The sequence below is a fragment of the Carcharodon carcharias genome, chromosome 15 (genome assembly GCF_017639515.1).
Source record: "Carcharodon carcharias isolate sCarCar2 chromosome 15, sCarCar2.pri, whole genome shotgun sequence".
Lineage (NCBI taxonomy): Eukaryota > Metazoa > Chordata > Chondrichthyes > Lamniformes > Lamnidae > Carcharodon > Carcharodon carcharias.
The window spans coordinates 79605807-79624661 of record NC_054481.1 but is presented as its reverse complement, the minus strand read 5'-3'; the positions used below and the strand labels follow the sequence as shown (position 1 = coordinate 79624661).

The 18855-nt window shown below is 47.3% G+C and overlaps 1 protein-coding gene across 1 annotated transcript in view; it reads right to left on the bottom strand.

The window, feature by feature from the left end:
* Nucleotides 1-5453: 5453 nt before the first annotated feature.
* gsg1l (gsg1-like) overlaps nucleotides 5454-18855 on the bottom strand; it is a 508795-nt gene continuing 495393 nt past the window's right edge. The window contains exon 5 of the mRNA XM_041207077.1: nucleotides 5454-5754. Within this exon, the coding sequence (XP_041063011.1) occupies nucleotides 5454-5754 (301 nt within the window). The remainder of the gene's footprint in view (nucleotides 5755-18855) is intronic.

The window sequence follows — 18855 nt, the reverse complement described above, 5'->3', positions numbered from 1 at the left end:
CAATTATGCTGGGTGTAAATGAGACGGGTGTAAATGAGGTGGGTGTAATTGTGCCGGGTGTAAATGAGGTGGGTGTAAATGAGGTGGGTGTAATTGTGCCGGGTGTAAATGCGGTGGGTGTAAATGAGGTGGGTGTAATTGTGCCGGGTGTAAATGAGGTGGCTGTAAATGAGGTGTGTGTAAATGAGTCGGGTGTAAATGAAGCGGGTGTAAATTATGCGGTTGGAAATGAGGCGAGTGTAAATTGGTCAGGTGTAAATGGGTCGGGTTGAAATGAAGCAGGAGTAAATGAGGCGGGTGTAAATAAGGCAGGAGTAAATGAGGCAGGTTTAAATGAGGCGTGTCTAAATGAGGTGTGTGTAATGAGGCGGGTCTAAATGACGTGGGTGTAAAGAAGCAGGTGTAAATGAGGCAGGTCTAAATGAGGTGTGTGTAATGAGGAGGGTCTAAATGAGGTGGGTGTCAATGAGGAAGGAATAAATGAGGATAGTGTAAATGAGGTAGGTGTAAATGAAGCAGGAGTAAATGAGGCGGGTGTAAATGAGGCGGGTGTAAATGTGCCGGGTGTAAATGAAGTGGGTGAAAATGAGGTGATTGTAAATGGGGCGGGTGTAAATGAGCTGGGTGTAAATGCGTGGGTGTAAATGAGGTGGGTGTAATTGTGCCAGGTTTAAATGAGGTGGGTGTAAATGATGTGGGTTTAATTGTGCCTGGTGTAAATGAGGTGGGTGTAAATGAGGTGGGTGTAATTGTGCCGGGTGTAAATGAGGTGGGAGAAAATGAGGTGAGTGTAATTGTGCTGGGTGTAAATGAGCTGGGTGAAAATGGTTTGGGTGTAATTGTGCTGGGTGTAAATGAAGTGGGTATAAATGAGGTGGGTGTAATTGTGCCGGGTGTAAATGAGGTGGGTGTAAATGAGGTGGGTGTAAATGAGTTGAGTATAATTGTGCTGGGTTTAAATGAGGTGGGTGAAAATGAGGTGGGTGTAAATGTGCCGGGTGTAAAAGAGGTGGCTGTAAATGAGGTGGGTGTAATTGTGCCGGGTGTAAATGAGGTGGGTGTAATTGAGGTGGGTGTAAATGAAGTAGGTGTAAATGAAGCAGGAGTAAATGAGGAGGTGTAAATGAGGTGGGTGTAAATGAGGCAGGAGTAAATGAGGTGGGTGTAAATGAGGCGGGCGTAAATGAGGTAGGTGTAAATGAAGCAGGAGTAAATGAGGCTGGTGTAAATGAGGTGGGTGTAAATGTGCCAGTTGTAAATGAAGTGGATGTAAATGGGGAGGGTGAAAATGAGGTGAGTGTAGATGACGTGGGTGTAAATGAGGTGGGTGTAAATGAGGTGGGTGTAATTGTGCTGGTTGTAAATGAGGTGGGTGTAAATGAGGTGGGTGTAATTGTGCCGGATGTAAATGAGGTGGGTGAGAAATGAGGTGAGTGTAAATGGGGCGCATGTAAATGAGATGGGTGTAAATGAGGTGGGTATAATTGTGCTGGGTGTAAATGAGGTGCTGTAATTGTGCCGGGTGTAAATGTGGTGGGTGTAAATGAGGTTGGTGTAATTGTGCTGCGTGCAAATGAGGTGGGTGTAAATGAGGTGGGTGCAATTGTGCCGGGTGTAAATGAGGTGGGTGAAAATGAGGTGGGTGTAATTAGCCGTGTGTAAATGAGGTGGGTGCAATTGTGCCGTGTGTAAATGAGGTGCGTGTCAATGAGGTGGGTTTAATTGTGCCGGGTGTAAATGAATTGGGTGTAAATGAGGTGGTTGTAAATGAGGTGTGTGTAACTGAGGCAGGTGTAAATCAGGACGCTGTAAATGAGGCGGGTGTAAATGAGGCAGGTGTAAATCAGGACGCTGTAAATGAGGCGGGTGTAAATGATGCGGGTGTAAATGAGATGGTTGTAAATGGGGCAGTTGTAAATGGGTCGGGTTGAAATGAGACAGGAGTCAATGAGGCGGGTTTAAATGAGTCAGGAGTAAATGAGGCAGGTGTAACTGAGGCGGGTCTCAATGAGGTGGGTTCAATGAGCCGGGTCGAAATGAGGTGGGTGTAATGAGGCAGGTGTAAATAGGGCAGGAGTAAATGAGGAGGGTGTAAATGAGGTGGGTGTAAATGAGGCAGGAGTAAATGAGATAGGTGTAAATGAGGCAGGAGTAAATGAGGGGGGTGTAATTGTGCAGGGTGTCAATGAGGTGGGTGTAAATGAGGTGGGTGTAATTGTGCCGGGTGTAAATGAGGCGGGTGTAAATGAAGCGGGGGTAAATGAGGTGGGTGTAAATGAGGCAGGAGTAAATAAGGTGGGTGTAAATGAGGCAGGAGTAAATGAGGTGGGTGTAATTGTGCACGGTGTCAATGAGGTGGGTGTAAATGAGGTGGGTGTAAATGTGCCGGGTGTAAATGAGGCGGGTGTAAATGAGGCGGGTGTAAATGAAGCAGGTGTAAATGAGATGGCTGTAAATGGGGCAGTTGTAAATGGGTCGGGTTGAAATGAGACAGGAGTAAATGAGGCGGGTTTAAATGAGGCAGGAGTAAATGAGGCAGGTGTAAATGAGGCGGGTCTCAATGAGGTGGGTGTAATGAGCCGGGTCGAAATGAGGTGGGTGTAATGAGGCTGGTGTAAATAGGGCAGGAGTAAATGAGTAGGGTGTAAATGAGGTGGCTGTAATTGTGCTGGGTGTAAATGAGGTGGGTGAAAATCAGGTGGTTGTAATTTTGCTGGGTGTAAATGAGGTGGATGTAGATGAGGTTGGTGTAATTGTGCCAGGTGTAAATGAGGTGGGTGTAATTGTGCCAGGTGTAAATGAGGTGGGTGTAAATGAGGTGGGTGTAATTATGCGGGATGTAAATGAGGTTGGTGAATGTGAGGTGTGTGTAATTGTGCTGGGTGTAAATGAGGTGGGTGAAAGTGAGGTGTGTGTAATTGTGCCAGGTGTAAATGAGGTGGCTGTAAATGAGGTGGTTGTCAATGAGGCAGGAGTAAATGAGGCAGGTGTAAATGAGGCAGGTGTAAAAGAGGTAGGAATAAATGAGGTTGTAAATGAGGTAGGTGTAAATGAAGCAGGAGTAAATGAGGCAGGTGTAAATGAGGCGGGTGTAAATGTGCCGGGTGTAAATGAAATGGGTGAAAATGAGGTGAGAGTAAATGGGGCGGGTGTAAATGAGGTGGGTGTAAATGAGGTGGGTGTAAATGAGGAAGGTGTAAATGAGGTGGGTGTAAATGAGGTGGGTGTAAATGAGGTGGGTGTAGTTGTGCCGGGTGTAATTGAGGTGGGTTTAGATGAGGTGAGTGTAAATGAGTTGGGTGTAATTTTGCTGGGTGTAAATGAGGTGGGTGTAAATGAGGTGGGTGTAATTGTGCTGGGTGTAAATGAGTAGGGTGTAAATGAGGTGGGTGTAATTGTGCCGGGTGTAAATGAGGTGGGTGAAAATCAGGTGGTTGTAATTTTGCTGGGTGTAAATGAGGTGGATGTAGATGAGGTGGGTGTAATTGTGCCAGGTGTAAATGAGGTGGGTGTAATTGTGCCAGGTGTAAATGAGATGGGTGTAAATGAGGTGGGTGTAATTGTGCGGGATGTAAATGAGGTTGGTGAATGTGAGGTGTGTGTAATTGTGCTGGGTGTAAATGAGGTGGGTGAAAGTGAGGTGTGTGTAATTGTGCCGGGTGTAAATGAGGTGGCTGTAAATGAGGTGGGTGTAAATGAGGCGGGTGTAAATGAAGCGGGTGTAAATAAAGTGTGTGTAAATGAGGCGTGTGTAAATGAAGCGGGTGTAAATGATGCAGGTGTAAATGGGCGGGTGTAAATGGGGCCGTTGTAAATGAGGTGTGTGTAAATGAGGCAGGAGTAAATGAGGCATGTGTAAATGAGGTGGGTGTAATGAGGCGGGTCTAAAGGAGGTGGGTGTAATGAGGCAGGTGTAAATGATGCAGGAGTAAATGAGGAGGGTCTAAATGAGGTGGGTGTCAATGAGGCAGGAGTAAATGAGGTGGGTGTAAATGAAGCAAGTGTAAATGAAGCAGGAATAAATGAGGAGGGTGTAAATGAGGTAGGTGTAAATGAAGCAGGAGTAAATGAGGCGGGTGTAAATGTGCCGGGTGTAAATGAAGTGGGTGAAAATGAGGTGAGTGTAAATATGACGGGTGTAAATGAGGTGGGTGTAAATGAGGTGGGTGTAATTGTGCTGGGTGTAAATGAGGTGGGTGAAAATGAGTTGTGTGTAAATGGGACGGGTGTAAATGAGGTGGGTGTAAATGAGGTGGGTGTAATTGTGCCGGGTGTAAATGAGGTGGGTGTAAATGAGGTGGGTGTAATTGTGCCGGGTGTAAATGAGGTGAGTGTAAATGAGGTGGGTGTAATTGTGCCGGTTGTAAATGAGATGGGTGTAAATGAGGTGGGTGTAAATGAGGTGGGTGAAAATGAGGTGAGTGTAAATGGGACGGGTGTAAATGAGGTGGTTGTAAATGAGGTGGGTGTACTTTTGCGGGGTGTAAATGAGGTGGGTGTAATTGTGCCGGGTGTAAATGAGGTGGGTGTAAATGAGGTGGGTGTAATTGTGCCGGGTGTAAATGAGGTTGGTGTAATTGGGGCAGGTGCAAACGAGGCGGGTGTAAATTAGGCCATTTTATGACGCCGACTTTTCTGCTGTGATCCCTGTTGAGTTCTAATTGTTGAAGTCTTTTATCTCATGAAAGTACGTAGATCAATTACTGGTTGATATAAGTTACTAAGACTTTGCGACTTGCCTTCCCATTTTGTCACCATTCTTCCAATCTGATTCTGGCTGGCTAATTTTTTTGAGATTGGGGTTAAATCTTTCCCAGGTTTCTAAATACCTATTTGTTTCCAGAACAATTTTGTGTAGCCATTCTGCTCTCTGGTCACACATTGTTAAACAACATCCTTAGCGTGAAAGTTCACTGAGAAGAATATTAGTCAGGAATTTGAGTCAATTAAGCAACTGGGATAACTATTTTGAGCAAGACCAAAAAAATTGATGACCCATTAGCATCTCCAATCATTGAGTATACACCAAACTCTCTGTGTGGTTCAGAATTTCATCAACAATTTAACTAAGAGCATAAAGAAAGTTGGATGTTTATTTAAGGATCAACATTAAAAATGTTGATGTGCATTAAGCATATTGGAATGATATAATTTAGGACATACATTAATATGTTTGGTTGACAGTAATATAAATAGTATCACACTAGAATAATATGCTACAGAGCCTTATTAAAAATGTACATGTTCTTGGGTGTAAGCATTTTCTACATTGACATTGTTTCATGATTTCCCAGTGAACAAATAATTTTAAACAACAATTCAGCTGATGTACACCGACAAATAGTTCAGTCCCATCTTTTTGCTTGTTCAATGTACACGTGGAATAGACTGTTTACGGTGAACACATTGGCTGTCCTCCTATCAGGGTCAGATGGAAGTCAGTAAAAGCTGCTTTAACATTGGTCCTCGCCTAATACTTCCGGGATTTCACTCAAGTCCAATGATGTTTCTGGCATCAGTGATTTTGCTGTGCTTGTGGTAGGATCTTCAAAGACTTCAACTGAACTAGATATTGACTGAATCGATCTTTCTCGGAAATAGTTGATAGCCTCACGATCGATGAACATCTGCTCTTCTCTGAGGCTTTGCTCAAAGAGTTTCCGCTTGTGCCGGAACTCGATGACTGTTTTAGTATATGAGTTCAGTGTGGTGACAGAGGCTGCCATGCAACAAGTAAACGAGCCCCATGCGAGACTGTGGAGAGACAAAGAGTGAGAGATATAACACATTCATTTACTATTTCAAATTCTTAAGCAAATACTTCATATTTTTGGAAGGCAGTTTGAACTTAGTGACATAAAACATGTCAATTTCGTAGAAGGGAACAATTTTCCACTTTTCTATTCAGTATCAGTTAATCCCATATCATATCTGATAAAGATTGTTGCACCTTCTGCTATTTCCCAGTAAAATTCAAGTAAACTGGGTTTTAGTTCTCGTTCTGACAATTATGATCCTTATTTTGAGCCTGAGTGAGTAAAGTCAGCTTGTGTCGATTTTTAACAGAATTGCACTGTGTGTTCACTGACACTGTGTTGACGTTTCCAAAACCTATTTCATCTAGGATCTATACACCTCTCGGAGAGAGGGAACTCAAATCCCCATTGGTAACCCATCACATCCAAACATTGCTGATGTGATTGATAGTAAAGGAGAAAGCTGCAGACTGCAGGAAAATATCGATCGACTGATCAGTGGGTAAAAAAGTGACAAATGGAGCTTTTTTCATTCTTTCACAAGATGTGGGCATCATTGGCTAGGCCAGCATTTTCATTGCCCATCCATAATTGCCCTTGGGAAGGGGGTCTCAATCTAGAGAAGTATGAGATAATGATTTGCAGAGGACTAAGAGGGCAAGGGAACACACCATAAGTTGTCAGATAATGAGCAGTGTAGGAGGAGAGAAAGACCTTGGAGTGTATATCCACAGATCCCAATAGGTAGCAGGTCAGTTAAGGTTTATGGGATACTTTCCTCTATTAGCCAAGGTAGGTTATGCTAGAACTATATAAAACATTCGTTAGGCTACAGCTAGAGGAGTGCATGCAGTTCTGGTCACTGCATTACAGCAAGGATGTGATCATACTAGAGAGGTTTCAAAGGACATTTAGAAGGACATTGCCAGGAATGGAGGATTTTAGCTTTGAGGAAAGATTGGATAGGCTGGGATTGTTTGGAATAGAGGAGGCTGAGGGGAGATTTAATTGAGATGCATAAATTTATGAGGGACCTAGACAGAGTGAATAGGAAGGATTTATTTCCATTAGCAGAGCAGTCAAGAATGAATGGTCATTGATTTAAGGTAAGTGGCAAATGGATTAGAGGGGAGCTGAGGAGTAACGTATTCACCCAGAGGGTGTAAGGGGATCTGGAATTCACTGTCTGATAGGATAGTAGGTGCAGAAATACTCACTGTTTTAAAACAAAAAGCTTGGGAATGCACCTCAAACACTGCAAACTTACTGGACTGCAGACCAAGAATTGGAAAGTAGGACATGGCTCAATAGATCATTTTTAGCTGGTACAAACATGATGGGCTGAATGGCCTCCTTATCTATTGTAAATTATCTATGGGCAGAATTTTCCAGCACACCCACAGCGGGTTCCCCTGCAGAGGGGCCGGTGAGCCACTGAAAACCCTGTTCAGATTGGCGGGATCGGAAGATCCCACTGGTGTGAAGGGATGGGAGAATTCGCCCTATGTTTCTATGTTTCAATCTGGCCTGGATTCAAGCTCTGGTGACATAGGTGAATAGGTTGTGTAATATTCACCACACTCTTCCTGTTCCCAAGTACATTCTGATTGCTGTCTTTGAGTTCTACACACAAAGGGACTGCCAGCGTTCAATTTTCAGATGTAATCTTTGATAATTTCATGGAGTCACAGAAACTTGGAGCGCAGAAGGCAAACATTCTGCTTGCTTGCCTTGGATCTTTGAATGAATTGTCATGCTTAATCCCACGCCCCCATTCTAAATTAATCACTGGAATGGCAAAATGGGAAGATAAATGTAATCAGTTAGGCCTTTTTGTTCTCTGATTGTTTGCTGGTGAATTCATGTCACTATTTGCTGGGAAGTTAGTTAGAATAGGGTGCTGAGGGTGTCGTGGACAATTAGGAACAATTTGGTCAATGGTTAGTTAAAGAATCATTTCAATTGTTGATTTCTGCATGAATTTCAAAAGAGTTTTTAAAAAAGAGAATTAGTTGTAACCTTTACAAAAATGTATTTTCACTCTGCTGACTGTAAAACAGACCAAATCATTAATAAATTTCTCATGGATTCATGAAAATACAGCAGTGTTTAATTCTATTAGCTTGCTGCCTCTAGCCAACATTAACAAGGGCAAATGTAGAATAAATGCTGCAACATGAACAAACATGTTTTTGTAGCTCTCATGTTGCATCATGAAGTTGTGGATTTCAAATGTTTCCTTGCAGATTCCGGTATACTCATCCAACCAACATTATTCTGTGATGGTCAAAATGACTTTAATTCGGCAAACTGGATTTTGCCATTGATTTTAATGGAGACGGGACTATGATAATTGCTTGTTAACTGTTTAAGTTGGAGTGGTACAAAAGTCACAGGAAATTTTGGCATGGCATGTGTAAAGTAATGAACCACTCACACCAAAATTTCCAGCAGTGATGGTATGTGCTGTTCATGTAGCATTACAATGATACAACTTTCCAGCAATTTGTATTAGTCATCACTCTGGCCATTCTTTAACATTTGGATTGCAAAGTCTTTTCTTATATGGTTTAACTGGTGAAACATTAGAAGCATGAAGCAAATCGCTGAGAGAGTGAGGTGGGCAGGCAATTAGGCTCATTAAGAGCCTTGATAAGCGTAAATAATGGAGGCTGACTGGGATTTTTCAGTCGGCTTTCAGTTTCCCTACAAGACTCGGGGGGGCGTGAGGAAGGTGATGGTTGTGGAGGGGCAGGTTAACTGTGTGGAGGCAAGAGCTCAGCAGCAGCTGGGGTAGCCAGTGCTCCAGGCAGGGCCTACATACACTCCCTGTCTGTCTGGTTGTGGGTCTAGCCAAAAGTTGCTCCGTAGAAGGGTTCCACCTCCTCACTACGCACCCCCCTCGTCCCCCCCAGCACCCCACCCTCCCACCTCCCCTGCTGCACCCCTCCCCGCCCTAGTGACAGTGGTGGCCTGGATGCTTTTGGTATGTTTTAATTAACATTTTAAATAAGTGGCTGACAGGCTCCTTCTTGTTGAAATACCCTCTCAAATCACTTACCTTGTCCCGCAGCTGGGTGCACCTGTGAAAATGGAAAGCCTTTGCCTGGCCTTCCAGCTTTGAAAGCTAGCCCTTTCACTCTTAAATGCACAGAGAACCTGCTTTCCTGCTGATTGAGGGTTGTCCTGGTCAAAACCCCAGGTCAGTATCTGTTTCACCCCAGGGTGGGTTTGGATTAGGAAACAGTAATGGCTCCTGTTCCCTGGCCCCAAAGGAAATGTTAGTCCCATGTTTCAGCAAAAAAAACTGCTTCAATGTGAAAATTCAGCTCCCACAGAGGCTGTGGGCCCAGATTTCAATTTCCTGCTATAAGTGAAGAAACCGGTAAGGAGCATTGAGCAGCCTAGGTCACAGCCCTGGAAAGGATCACTGGAGGCAGCTCACAAAACAGCTGAGCAAGTTTTCAAATAAAAATATCAAATTCTAGAAACACCCAGCAGGTCTGGCAGCATCTGTGGAGAGAGAATCAGAGTTACCATTTCACATCTCTGACCTTGCACAGGTGCTACCTGATCTGCTGAGGATTTCCAGCATTTTTCTACTTATTTCAGATTTCCAGTATTTTACTTTTGGATTCGAGTAAATGTTCAACATTTATTTCCTTTTGGTTCAGGATCACTCCACTCAGGCCCACAAAAAACTCCAGTCCACTGCTTCTCTCCCTTGTTCAGGACTGATTGGCCAGACCAGTTCATACAGGAGCCAGCCAATTCTTCGCCAACTCATGGCCGGCAAGATGCAGCAGGCTGTTTGTTTACTGTCCCAGATCAACAATTCCATTTAAGTGAGGCCCATTCTGAAAAGGGCTTTGGCCTCCTAACAACGGCCGTGGGCAAGTGAGTGGAAGTTGAATGCCACTTCCAGAAGTGGTTCAATGACCTTGCAAGGGTAGCTAAGGTAAGCCAAGGCACTGGTGTCACTAAAAATCTCACATCATTGATACAGCTTTCACTTACCTCCTTAACTTTACTCTGCCAGTATCTGGGCATCAGGGAAATTCCCACTATGAAGTGCCATACTGTTATTAGAGTTGACAACAACAGGCGGCAAATGTCACGACTGAAGCCTCAAATTTAAATAAGGTGATATCTGGACAAAGTAACATCAAAGTAGGAGCACAGAAAACAGGCTTCTCAATGTTGAATTCCTGAGAGATATTCTGCTGTAGCTCACACTGCCACTTCCACTTATATAGTAGCAATGATTATCTTGGAGAAATTTGGAGAAGAAGTTAGGATCATATCGGGGGGGGGGTTAATGATTCTTTGTTCATTCTATTTAAATTCAGTGCAGTGGGCTCCTTTGATTATTCTGGTCTGATTATTTAAATGGACTGGAGGCAGTAGCCTCCATAAGGCCATGTTGCTTCAGTCGGCATCCCAAAATCAACAACATGTATATATATAAAACACCTAGAACACATTAAAATGTCCAAACACATTTTACTACAGCATAATCAGACATGAATTGACGCAAAGCCAAAGGAATGGGCATTAGAATAGATAAACTAGAATCAGATTTTAAGGAACATCTGAAAGGAAGAAAGGGAGAGATGGGCCGGGTGAGGGGTTTTGGGAGGGATCCAGAGATTAGGGTTTAAATCAAAAACAAAAATTGTTGGAAAAACTCAGCAGCTCTGACAGCAACTGTGGAGAGAAAGACAGAGTTAATGTTTCGAGTCTGTATGACTCTTCTTAGGGTTTAAATGGCTGAAGGCATTGCTCACAATGGTGGATCAAAAGTAATAATGGATGCACAAGAGGCAGAATTGGAGGAACACAGAGCTCCCTGAGGGTTGGTGAGACTGTAGATTAGAGAGACAGGAAGGAGTGAGGCCATGGGGGGGATTTGAACACAAGGGTGAGAATTTTAAAATTGAGACATCCTAGAGTCAGAATCAACCTAGCTTAGTGAGCACAGAAGGTAATGGGTGAATGAGACTTGGGGTGGAATTTTCCGTGCCCGTTGGTATCAGGTATGTTTGGCGGCGTGAGCAGACAATATGGTGAGAAGGCCAAAAATTGTTTTTTAGATGTCGTGAAACCAGTTTGTGATCAGCCGGTCAATGGCAGGCCGCATTTCCCACCATCAGACATTGGGAACCTCATTGCAATAAATCTGCATATCATTATAAGGCCTGCCCCCCGGAAGCCCCACCCCCACCAACTGGCTGGATCGCCCAGGTGTGTTTCACAACAGCACATATAAGGTGTGCACTTGGCGGGCTGCACTTTGAGGGGAACTCGGAGGTGAGTGCACAGTAACATAGCGCAGCACTCACCCGGGTTGCCTGTTGGACTTCAAGGTTGAGGTGTGTTGGGGGCTGGAGGCAAGGGCTTGCCCAGTGGTTGAGGTGAGTTGGGGGGATGGTTAAGAACTGCACTGCAGTTGATGGTAGTGCCCAAGCACATGCGGGTCAGGGGGAGGGAAGTGGCCACACATTAGGGACACCTTGTAGAAAGTGATTATTCCTCTGCAGCTCAGACAGTTGAGGAGCAGCCACATTGACATGCTTGGAGTTTTATCTACCCACTCAAGCAATGCAGATGCATGAATGTGCCACGAAGTAATCCGAAGTTTTACACCCCTCGTGCACAGGCTGCAAACTAATGAGCATTTCAGTGGACTGAAGAACAGTTGGATGACTACACATGTTGTACATTCTCCTTTCTAAAGATGGCCGTGGAGTAGTCACTGGTGGAGACGCTCACAGCCCCTTGCAATGTCATCATCTCGGTTTGGACCAGTCTCCCCCATAGTTCAAGCTAACAGTGCAGCCTTACAATGTGGGTTAGGAGAATGTCTGTGCCTGAGCTGAGAGCACAGCATGCAGTCCAGTGGGCAAGGCTGCTGCCAATCGGTCAGGTGGAGTGGGGAGGAGGTGAGTGGGGTTTCAGGCAGCCATGCAGCGCACTAAACTCTGGCCATCCAAGTGGTGGCCCGCACTCTCCAGGAAGCGTTAAGGGGCCATCACACTTAACTAAAGAGAGATTCTTAGTACACCCATGCTAACCCACGTGTCTCTCTTTCATTCTGGGGGAGGAGTACAGAAGCAGCATGGAGCCTGGTGACCTAGCTGTATGCCTCGTGATGTACAGAGAGTAAAGACGTTGGAGAAGAGAGTGACGGACGCACCTGGCTGGACAGAGGGAGGAGCATCACCCTCAGCAAGAAGGGGTGGCTGGAGCTCCCACACATACTGCTGAAGACCCACAGCGAGCCATCGCTGGTCGGTGCCTAGCTAGACGCAGGATCTATAGTCAACGTCTTTCATTCCTGCAGATGACCAAGAACCAGTGTCGCTGAAGACTGCACATGTCTAGGGAACTGGTCAGTCATAAACCAGCTACTGCAGGATTTGGTGCCACAGGGACAAGGAGGGCATCCACTGCCAGTAGCTGTGAAAGTGACTATGGTGCTCAATTTCTATGCCAGTGGCTCCTTTCAGGGCGCCACAGCTGACCTCTGTGGGATCTCACAAGCCCCACCCACAAATACATCCATGAGGTCACAGATGCCATCGTCACAAGGTGGGACACGACTTTGTGCATTTCACCTGGTACCAGGAAAGCCAGGATGCAAGAGCGATTGGATTTGCCCAGATCTCTGGATTGCCACAGGTGCAGGGTGCCATCAACTGCACTCATATGGCCTAAGATCTGAGTCGCAACCCAAAGTGAACCATGTCAACTGCAAGGGCTTCCATTCGCTGAATATGCAGCTGGTGTGCAACCACCACAAACACATCCTGCAGGTCTGCACACGGTTCCCAGGGAGTGCCCATGACTCCTACATTCTCAGTCGGTCTCAGATCCCTGACATCCACAGAGTTTGCAGTGATTACTCCTAGAGTTCAAGGGCTTCTCGCAGAGAATGTGGCTGATGACACCCGTGTAGTGGCCTCAGACTGCAGCAGAGCGACGCTATAATGAGGCTCATGCTGCAACTAGCAATTTGGTGGAGCAGACCATTGGGATGTTGGAAATGCCGTTCCGGTGCCTGGACCTGTCTGGTGCAGCCCTGCAATACAGTCTGCAGAGGGTGTCACACATTGTCGTCATCTGCTTTACAACCTGGCGCTGCAACGGAGAGAGAAGCTGGTTGAGGAGGAGATGGAGGTCTCCTCTAATGAGGAGAGTGTCAATGCGGATGAGGGTGAGGAGGTCCTTGAAGACAACGATGACAGGGATGAGGCTCTCACACTGGCTCGGGAGGCCCTCATAGTTCCGAGATTTGTGGAGGATGATGACAACATGCAGTGAGGAGACACCAGAGGTCCTCACATTGCATCTGTGAATGTTTGACTTCATCCTGGCTTATGGCAGCACGAATACCCTCTGTGATAATGCTTCTGTCATGGAGTTGCAGCAGAGACCATAATGGTCACTCAATTGCAAGAGGATGATGCTGAGATGCAGTGAGGACACTCCATAGATCTTCACATAGCCCCTGAGAATGTCCGACTCCTGTCTGGCCAAGGGCAGGTCGCTTGTGCTCTATGATCAGGGTCATATCATGGAGATGCAGCCATGAAACTTTAAATGCACCTGATCCTTTGTCCGCCTTCAGCACCTGAGCCCTTCAGGAGCACAGTGTCACTGGTCACAGATGCTGAAGAGATGGGGGCCAGCCCCACCTTAAAGGTGCTGAGAGAGAATGAGTGAACTCTGTCTGAAGGCTTAAAAAGCACTGAGGAGAGGCCCTGGACTGAGACACCTGCCTTTATCTTGTGCAGAAAGGTTTCATATCTGAACAAGGAGCCATAGGCAGGGAGACATTCTTGGGAGTTTATTGACAACAATGAACAGTTTGAACAAGTAATTAACACCTATGCCCAGGCTGTGCAAAACATCTTCTTAACTTTCCTAACCCTTTCTTGGTGCTCCCTGAATATCTAGAGTGGAGGTGGAGGCAGCCTGCTGACTGCAGCACCCTGTCTGTGATGACCTTGATGGGTGTTCTCTGGAGACCCAAGACCTGGGGGCCCTCGCCCTGCTTTCAGGGTCCTGCTGTGTAGCAGTGGCTCCCTCCTCAGCCTGTGGAGCTGGAGCTGCTGGGTTCACAGGAAGAGATGATTCTAATCAGAGTCACCTGAGTGGATGGTCCCAGGGTGTGCACCTGCTGATCCTCCTCCCTATGAGGGCCGCTGGCTAACTCTGTGAGTGGAAGGGGTAGCTGGAGTGAGATTAGGCTGCCCAGCACCCTGCTTGGGAGACCAACTATGGCGTCAGTGATGGAGTTCAGCCCACACAGCAATGCAGGAGCGACGTCCTGGACCAAGGTCTCCATGGCAGTCGCCATCCTACTAGTGTTGACCTCAGTGCATTGCAATGTCAGCGCTATCACCTCAGCCTGAAGACAGATAGACTCCTCCATCCTGCCTTGCAATCTGAGGAGTGCAGTGGACATCCCGAGTTTGCCTTTGCAGCTCCAGCAACTGTGACATGACCGAGTCCAGAGGCTCCTCATCTGACTTGGACTCAGCAAATTCCTGGCCTCCAGCAGTCCCCTGAGTGCCAGACACCTGGGAAGTCCCAGCCACCGCCTGCTGTGGATCAGACAGTGCGATGTGCTCACCAGATTGTGATCCCAAGTCCACTCTAAAGCTAGGTCCCACCAAGGTGTGTGTCTCTGCACTGGTGGAGGGTGTGGGTGAGCACTGTGATGGGACTTCAGGGAAGGTGCCTTCAGATTCCCCTTCAGAGGTTTCTTCAGGGCTTGATTGGAGGCCCTGGGTCATGGACTGCATTGGCTGTTTCCCAGATGTGTCTGCAAAAGCAAGGGGAGATAATTAGTGCATGGCAGTGGCCTGTGAAACAGGACACATCACTCACAGCATGGTTGTCTGATGGATGTTGCTGGATCCTCACTTAGTAGAGCAGCACCGACCTCACCATCAGCACAGGACCAGTCCTGGTCATCGCCGGCCAGCTCGATGGCTCTGTTATCAAAGTCCATGAGGATCTTGATTTCAGGCATTCCTCCGCTGGTCTGTGACCTCTCCCTCTTGTAGCGTGCCAGCTTGTCCTCCACAATTAGAGATGGGGTGAAATTTTCTGTCCCCACTGGCACTGAGCATGCTCGGCACCATGATCGGATTGGCAGGAAGGCCACAAACCGGTTTCACAATGTTGTGAAATCTGTTTGCAATCGCCCACTCAGCCCATCAATGGCAGGCCGTGTGTCTGGCCATTGGATGTCAGGAACCTCACTGTAATACATCTGCATTTCATTATAAGTCCAGCCTGCTGGAATCATCCCCCCCAATGCTGAATTGTCAGCCCGCATAAGTGGGCAAACACAGCAATACAGAACACGTCTTGACATGTGTGATGTGCAGGAGTCGGGACTTACCGCCAGGGCCTTGCTCGCATCGCGGAGCAGAAGATGCTGGAGCCTGACAGCAGTGACACACTGGAGGAAAATCCATGGCATGCTGGGTGTATGCTCATGGACATGGCTCTGCTGTGAAACAGCTCAGGGAAGGTGAAAGGTCACCATTGAGGGTCTGCTCACAAAGAGTGATGGTCAAGGGGGTGGAGAGGAAGGTCCAGCTGTGTTTGGGAGGGGAAGATGTACTGGGGGGTGGGAAAGGGAGGTCTTGGATCAACTGGGAGAGGAAGAGGTGTCGGGGGGTGAGGTTGGGATGGGGGAGAGAGTACAGGGAAGGCAGAGGTTAGCAGAGGAGAAGGCAGCAACTGGGGAGGTAGGTATAAGGGGGGGTGGAAGATGTAAGGGAAGGAGTTTGGAGAGGGGAGGAGTGCAGAGAGGCGAGGGAGTCTGAGAAGGAGGAAGGAGTGCGGGGAGAGGAGCGTTTGAGGGTAGAGGAAGAAGTAAGGCTGGATGAAAGAGTCGAAAGGGGGGAAGGACTAACCGGGGGTGGGGGTGGAGGCCCTCGCCCACCTCCATCCCCCCGCTCCTTCACCCTCCTCCGTACCCCCGCTCACTCGCCCTCCTCCATCCCTCCGCTCCCTCACTCTCCTCCGTCCCCTGCACGCTCGCCCTCCTCCGTCCCCCCACTCCTTTGCCCTCCTCCATCCCCTGCACGCTCGCCCCTCCGTCCCCCCACTCCCTCACCCTCCTCCATCCCCCCACTCCCTCACCCTCCTCCACCCCCCTGCTCCCTCGCCCTCCACCGTCCCACGCTCCCTCACCCTCCTCCACCCTCTGCACATTTGCCGTCCTCCGTCCCCTGTACGCTCACCCTCCTCCACCCCCCCAGTGCCTCGCCCTCCTCCATCCCCACACACAGGCAGCACTTTAGTTGGCCGGCCAGCATGAAATTGCGGTCAGGCCCTAACCATGGGCAGCAGTCAGCTTCCCAAATGCTCCCACTCACCCTCACAAAGCCTGCCTGATGAGGGCAAAATTCTGCCCATGGATGGGATGAGGACACAAGCTCAAGAGGGTATGAGCTTGATGGAGATATGAGGGTGTGTGTGAAAGTTAGTGGCGTTCTCCCTTGAGGTGTGAGATCCCTGTAGATGTCACTGGTTTGTGAGTGTGTGAGTTGAGAGTGATGAGAAGAGTGAGTTACCCTGCCAGAACAGATGAGACCATTCATTCTGTAGTGGCACTGGGTGTCTGTCCTCTTTTGCAGGGCATTGGCGCTGACCACTACTGCCAGCGCCTCCCATGATGCTGCTGCTCATCCTGCGGCCAGAGCAGGAGCAGAATGGTCAGCCTCCATAGCGTCCAGAGGGCCTCACGAAACCGAGGGTGGGAGCAGATTGCAGTCTTTTTTCCTTTCGGGGCCGTCCTGTCTTCTGTGTGTAGTCCTGGGCTGGAAGCACTGAGAGGTGTGCACGCGGCTGCACTTTAAATATGGTGTCTGGCGTGAGGAAGCAGTGAGGTGATGGTGTGGCAGATGATTGGGAGGCTGCCTGCCATTGAAACAGCATGTTTCCTGGGAATGTATAATTAACGCGGTGTGTTTAGAATGATACGATGTGAAAAGACACCATTGCGGCCGACGGGTAAAATGTCTGTGTTCCCCAACCGCTACCGCACTTAGCGCAACTCTGGGACAAATCCATCCTTGGTGTGAGATAGAAAATGGGTAACAGAGCTTTGGATAAGCTTAAGTTAAGACAGTAAGTTAGCCTGGAGACCATCGGAACAAGTGGATTTGGATGTAACAGAAACATAGGTGAGGATTTCAGCAGTAGATCAGCTGAGGTAAGGATGAGCATAGGTGATAATACACAGGTTAAATAGATGGTCTTCGTCATGGAGAGGATATGGGGTCAGAAGTTCAGCTCAGGATCTAACAGGATGCTAAGGTTGGGGGTTGTTCCTGGGACAATGACTGGGCCTGCATTCAGTGACAAAGTAATGGAATTTGTAGCAGGAACTCAAGGCAATGGCTCCCGTCTTTCAAATGGCAGGAAATTGAAAGAAATTTTGGCTCATCCAGGACTGGAGGTAGGACAATCGGTCTGACAACACAGGGACAGTGTGGTGGGGGTGGGGGTCAGGGGGGAGGAGGAGAGGCGTGAAGAGAGGTGGAGGGGAGGTAGAACTGGGTGCCATCAGATTGATGGTCTCCACCTGAACCGCTCTGGGACCAATGTTCTAGTGAAAAGGGTAAATAGGGTGGTCAACAGGACTTTAAACTAGAAAGTGGGGGGGAAGGGAAGGGTAAAACTCCAAGAAGTATGGCTAATGGGAAACAAAGCAGAAGGTTAGTTAATGTGTTGGGGGGGGTGGATTCAACTTCATGGAAAATTATGAAAAAACTGAAAAGAAAGGAGAGCCCAGGAGAGTCTATTAAAATCTCCAGGACACAAAATAGGACAGAGTGTTTGGAAAGGGCTAGGAATCTAACTTCAAGCACATCAGATAAAGGGACGACAATGAGAAAGGGGAAGGGAAATACAGGACTGAACGTGTTGTATCTGAATGCACGTAGTATACGAAATAAGGTAAATGAGCTTGTGACGCAGATTGAAATTGGCAGGTATGATGTGGGGGCATCATGGAGACATGGCTGCAAGAGGATCAGGACTGGGAGCTAAATATCCAAGGATATACATCCTATCGAAAAGATAATTGCTAATGTAACCCCCCCACCCCGTTTAAGAAGGGAGTGGGGCAAAAGACGGGAAATTACAAGCCGATTAGCCTGACCTCGGTCGTTGGTAAGATTTTAGAGTTCATTATTAAGGATGACATTTCAGAATACTTGGAAGTGCATGATAAAATGGGGCAAAATCAGCATGGTTTCATCAACGGGAGGTCATGCCTGTCAAATCTGTTAGAATTCTTTAAGGAGGTAATGAGTAGTTTAGACAAAGGAGAGCCAATGGATGTTATCTACTTGGACTTCCAGAAGGCATTTGACAAGGTGCCACACAGGATGCTGCTCAGTAAGATAAGAGCCCATGGTGTTACAGGCAAGGTACTAGCATGGATAGAAGATTGGCTGTCTGGCAGGAGGCAGAGAGTGGGGATAAGGGGGTCCTTCTCAGGATGGCGGCCGGTGGCTAGTGGAGTTCCACAGGGGTCAGTGTTGGGACCACAACTTTTCACTTTAGACGTTAATGTTCTAGATGAAGGAACTGAGGGCATTCTGGCTAAGTTTTCAGATGATACAAAGATAGGTGAAGGGACAGGTAGTATTGAGGAGGCGGGGAGGCTGCAGAAGGATTTGGACAGGTTAGGAGAATGGGCAAAGAAGTGGCAGATGGAATACAACGTGGGGAACTGTGAGGTCATGCACTTTGGTAGGAAGGATAGAGGCATAGACTATTTTCTAAATGGGGAGAGAATTCAGAAATCTAGAGTGCAAAGGGACTTAAGAGTCCTAGTCCAGGATTCTCTTAAGGTTAACTTGCAGGTTGAGTCGGTAGTTAGGAAGGCAAATGCAATGTTGGCATTTATTTTGAGAGGACTAGAATATAATAGCAGGGATGTGCTGCTGAGGCTTTATAAGGCTCTGGTCAGACCACATTTAGAATATTCTGAGCAATTTTGGGCCCCGTATCTCAGGAAGGATGTGCTGGCCCTGGAGAGGTTCCACAGGAGGTTCACGAGAAT